This window comes from Amaranthus tricolor, chromosome 7, assembly GCF_026212465.1.
Source record: "Amaranthus tricolor cultivar Red isolate AtriRed21 chromosome 7, ASM2621246v1, whole genome shotgun sequence".
Taxonomy (NCBI): domain Eukaryota; kingdom Viridiplantae; phylum Streptophyta; class Magnoliopsida; order Caryophyllales; family Amaranthaceae; genus Amaranthus; species Amaranthus tricolor.
This window is the reverse complement of record NC_080053.1, coordinates 16,650,903-16,655,902: the sequence shown is the minus strand read 5'-3', so window position 1 is coordinate 16,655,902 and position 5,000 is coordinate 16,650,903. Positions and strand designations below refer to the sequence as shown.

General features: G+C 35.4%; 1 protein-coding gene across 1 annotated transcript in view; it reads left to right on the top strand.

Moving 5' to 3' along the window:
* LOC130818557 (phenylalanine--tRNA ligase, chloroplastic/mitochondrial-like) overlaps window positions 1-4,945 on the top strand; it is a 5,023-nt gene extending 78 nt beyond the window's left edge. Inside the window, exons 1-6 of the mRNA XM_057684721.1 lie at window positions 1-296; window positions 1,773-1,963; window positions 2,410-2,616; window positions 2,703-2,820; window positions 4,563-4,639; window positions 4,892-4,945. The exon at window positions 1-296 is cut by the window's left edge and continues 78 nt beyond it. Coding sequence (XP_057540704.1) covers window positions 29-296; window positions 1,773-1,963; window positions 2,410-2,616; window positions 2,703-2,820; window positions 4,563-4,639; window positions 4,892-4,945 — 915 coding nt within the window. The 5' untranslated portion in view covers window positions 1-28. The remainder of the gene's footprint in view (window positions 297-1,772; window positions 1,964-2,409; window positions 2,617-2,702; window positions 2,821-4,562; window positions 4,640-4,891) is intronic.
* Window positions 4,946-5,000: the final 55 nt, after the last annotated feature.

Here is a 5,000-nt window from a genome sequence, read left to right as displayed (position 1 = left end):
AACCCCCCAATTCCACCATCTCATAAAAATGTTCATCACGTCAAGGTGTCTTAGAAAGCTATTTGCTGCTTGTACTCACACCACCATGAGCACTGCAACAATGGCTGCCCTCTCATTTGCTAATTCTACCCTCTTCTCAAAAACATCTATTTTCATCTGTAGAAATCGTGTTGCAGTTTCCACCTTTTCCACTGTTTCTTCTGTTGTGTCATCTGACAACCGCCGCACTAAGAAATGGAGGCAACCAGTGATGCCATCGGCAGTTGAACTCGGGAACATTAAGATTGCCAAAGAAGGTCATTAGCCATTTCCCAAAATTGCTTCTTTATTCATTCATTCAATTCTTCCTTTATATATATATGTTTTCCGTTATTTGCGAATTTGATTTTGCTATGGCTGTTAATTAAGTTATTTGTGAGTATGTCAAATGGGTTTTATTTAGGGTTTTAATCTGTACTTTTGGTGTAACCTCATGGATTGGAGCTTTACATTATGTAACCGGATAGAAGAAAATTAAGAGGGAGTTTATGTTTAATGCTATATTATACATGTCAACCTCTTTGAAATAATTTGCCAAGATCGGTACGATGTTAAGAACTTTGATGAACGATAACAATTTGAATGAACTGACAAACGTTTGATAAAATAAAATTTGCAAAATGGCACAATGATTTAAGGAGGTTCACCCAATGATGGCTACGTCCTCCGAGGTATGTAGTTTCTTGTTTATATTATTTCAATGGAGTAAAACACTCTTACAAATGAAGTATTACAATTGAGTTAGAGATAAAAACAAAAGGCTATGTGTTTGACTTAGGGGTTGTGTTTGATGTGTTTGATGCGTCTTGGATGAGCAAGAGAGCTCTCTATTTATAGTACTAAGTACATTCAATGAGAAAACAACCTTAATTCTGAGTATTAACTACTTTGAACAGTTCCAAGAAGTTAAAAGGGGCGAAAGACAACAACTTATGAATCGTCAGAAGAACCGCTCGACCAGAACAGAGGCTCGCTCGGTCGAGCGGCTTGGTCGAGCGGGCTACATGCAGCTTCTGGATACATTCTGTTTGTTCGCTCGACTCACCCAAGAGCTCGGTCGAGCGAGCTGGTCGAGCAACCTTATTCTTTCTGTCAGTTTCTGCTCGAGCAAAGCATCTTCTAAAACCCTCACTTCTTCATTAAACGCCATTAAGACCAATAACTCCCATGATTTCTTCAACAAATAAATTACACTTAAACACCACAATCATTAAGTTACTAACTTAATTCCAATCCATAGGATTCCATCCCATCACTTACACATATGAATGCACACATCAATTGTGCACTCAAGTCACACTATTCATAACACTCTTAACATAGACACTGGACTTTAAAGAAATGGGGATGATCCTAATACCTCAAATCCCGCGTAGGTGGGAGCTACTAAATGATTGTGGGGTAATGAATTTATTGTTAGTATGAATTAGTAGTTCCAATTTTTTTCTCTCATCTTTTGATATTATTGTTAATTTACTTAAAGGTTGTACTTGTAGAGGGAAGTCAAAACTTCTGAAGACTATGTGCTGTTTGAACCTCTTTGAATTTTGATGAAAAACTTTTCTATCTTTATATGGAAAATGCTGATAGGAAATGGGTTTTGGGATATATGACTGTTCAATAGTACACATTTGACCTTAATAAATACTTTAGATGGAATTGCTACCATGTCAGGGGTTTTGCTTTCTTTTGTTGTTTCTTTGATTGGTTTAATAAGTTGGATGGGAATTCAGATGTGGTGCGCGATGATCCCGCAAACAATGTCCCTGATGGAATTTTCAGAAAACTTGGAATGCAACTACACAGACGGAATCAGCACCCACTAGGCATTTTGAAGAATGCAATCTATGATTTTTTTGATTCCAATTATTCCAAAAACTTCGAAAAATTTGATGATCTTTGTCCAATTGTTTCTGTAAAAGCGGTATGCCCTTAACTTTGATATTCTAATTAACACATTTCTGCACATTTTTCGTGATTATGAGCAGTCTAGTTTTCTTGTGCATACATGTGTGGAAGAGTAATTGCTTGTGTCTTCTTTTACCATGATAAGATCAAACTCGTTGTACCGTCAAACAGCCCCATATTGTGGTTATTTTATACCTAAAATTTGATTTATGTGATTAAATTCGTAATAGAGCTTTGTTAAGAGTTGTTAATGGAAAATTATATTGATGTGAGACTGGACCATGTAACGAACGGGAGTTTTAGGATATAAATGCTGGTTTTTCTTTCCAAATGATTTTTAAATGAACTTAATAAAATGGTTTTATGCTTTATTATGTCTGTCCATATGCTATTTAGTTTGTAGCTCCAAGCTGTGTTAAATGCATCTTTATAACGTCAGGTTCAATCTATCAATCCTTGCAGAATTTTGATGATGTCTTGGTTCCTGCGGATCACGTGATCAGGAGTTATAATGATACATACTATGTTGACTCCCAAACTGTTTTGAGATGTCATACTAGTGCTCATCAAGCTGAATTGCTAAGAAATGGGCACACTCACTTCCTTGTAACCGGAGATGTCTACCGTAGAGACTCGATAGACTCTACCCATTATCCTGTATTCCATCAGGTTCTTATCCTGTGTTCTGAAATTCGTGGCTGTTTATCTGCTCATTTAGCTGCTTCACTTTTTGTTTTCATTTAAAATGGTTACAGATGGAAGGTGTTCGTGTATTTTCCCCCGATGATTGGGAATCATCTGGCTTGGATGCCACAACTTATACAGCACAGGATTTGAAAACATGCCTGGAGGGTTTGGCACGACATTTATTTGGTAAATATATATTAACCATATTGCTTCATCGTAAGGATCAAATTAGATTTTTATAATGCACGTGCATGACAGAAATAGCACTCATGTGTACTGTGATGGATATGAAAGAACCTAATGCTCATTAGAATCAGCTCATTTGCGGAAAGAACAGCCTTGAACTCATGATGAGAGAGTTCACCCACTTACTGTGCAAGTTTATTTGAAAATGGAGCATTGAATTGTGAAATTCCATTGAGATGTCATGTTAACCGTACCTTTTCTGCTGTTGTATGTTATGCACTTCACATGCTCCTTTAAGAGGTCAATAATCTGCAAATTCATATTTAGTAGTTCTATGTATATTTTCTTATCTTCTTGCCTCACCTGGACATTCTAACAAGCTACAGATTTCCAGAGCATCCTTTTATATTTGTTTTTTGTGTTATAGTTTCCTTGGGAGTCCTGTGTATCTCTTAGATTATAAGGGGGCTGCTTCAAGCCGTTAAAAAACTTTCTTCACATTGACCATTTAAAGCTGACACAATCTTGGTAAATTGCTACTCAGGACTCAATTTCAATGCTGGATCCAGTCTAATCTGGTAATGTTGTCCATTTATTCGATCCAATTTATGTCCCATAGATTGTGCAGATATAACAATAATAAATCAAGTTGTGCAAATATCATATGATCTCATGTGCAATTTAATTATGGTATCATGAAGGAAGACTTAAATCAAAATTTGTCTGTTTATTGTAAAAAGCTTAAAAGCCAGAAAATTGATTGTAGGACGTTTGAGGGAGAAATTTATGAATTTTATGAAATTCTTGCCCTTCATAAGCTGTAGCCTATTACGACGGAAATGTTTCTGTTTATCCGTATGGTTAAGCATGATTTTTAAATGCTAAGAGATGTGCTAAAATATTTTCGATAATGAGAATTTGATTACTTCACACTCGATCCCCCGCCTATGTGGGAGTCAATGGCTATTGAGGTATTGGCATGTTATATATATAATATATTCTTTTCTCCCAACAAGAAAGGGAAGCTAGGTTGTTGTTGGTTTGGGTTTGCTTGGATTTGGTATTATATCATAACTTTCATTCATGTCATAGATATATTGAAAAATTAGTCCAACCATTCTGTTCATTATGAAGTTTTAATTTATTTATATTGATATATTTCCGTAGCCCTACTTTCAAGATGCTAAAGTTGGCCCATTGAGTCTTATTTATCTCTTGTTAGGTTCATTTTCAAATTTCATCTTTTAAGGTGTAGTTTGCCTGGTGTAAGACAACTTGCAACAAAATTGTGTCTTTTTATTTGATTTGATCTACTGACTTGTATTCATGACCATAAAGTGTTCCATGCATGAAACACAAATAATAGTATCTGCTATATGTTTTGTATTTTTGTTGTACTATCTTGCACACAGTGGCGGATCCAGGAGTCAAACTCAGTGAGAACACAATCATGACAAAAACGATCCAATAAAAAATATAAAAAAAAATTATAAATATATATGTTAAAATTAATGTTTTCAATTCAACTCTTAAAACTGATATTTTATAATCCATTTTGACGAGCTTCCTCATCAAGGCTTCAATACAAAAGGTCTTAAAGGTCTTATGCTCAAATCTTACAAACTATAAATTCTTACAAAATTTCAGTGCCCTAACGTGCGGGTACGGGATCCAGTTGGATCTGCCCATGCTTGCACATGTTGTTAGATGTCGCCTCATCATATCTCATGTGCCATTTGCAGGTGCTGTGGAGATGCGGTGGGTTGATACATACTTTCCTTTCACGAATCCATCATATGAACTTGAAATATTTTTCCAGGTATAGATAAAAAACTTTTCATATATATCATTCTATCATTTTGAGTTTAGTCTACTTATTCTGCATTTTTGGGTGCTTGATTGTTATATCTCAAGGCATGGCGTTGTTGCTGAATGTTATAGAATCCCTTCATAAATTACTGAGATAAGAAAACTGTCTTTCTTAAAACATGATTTGCTTTTCAAAAATCTGATCTTTTCTTTATCAGCCTAATTATGTGCCTAAACTGCCTATATGTTCTTATTGCTTCAGCTTCTCATTTATTTATCTGTCTTGAATGTTCCTGTCTTCCTGCCAGGTGAATGAATGTTTAGTCAAATCTAATGAGAAATTCTGTCCTTAAAGCACCTTGTCCTTCATT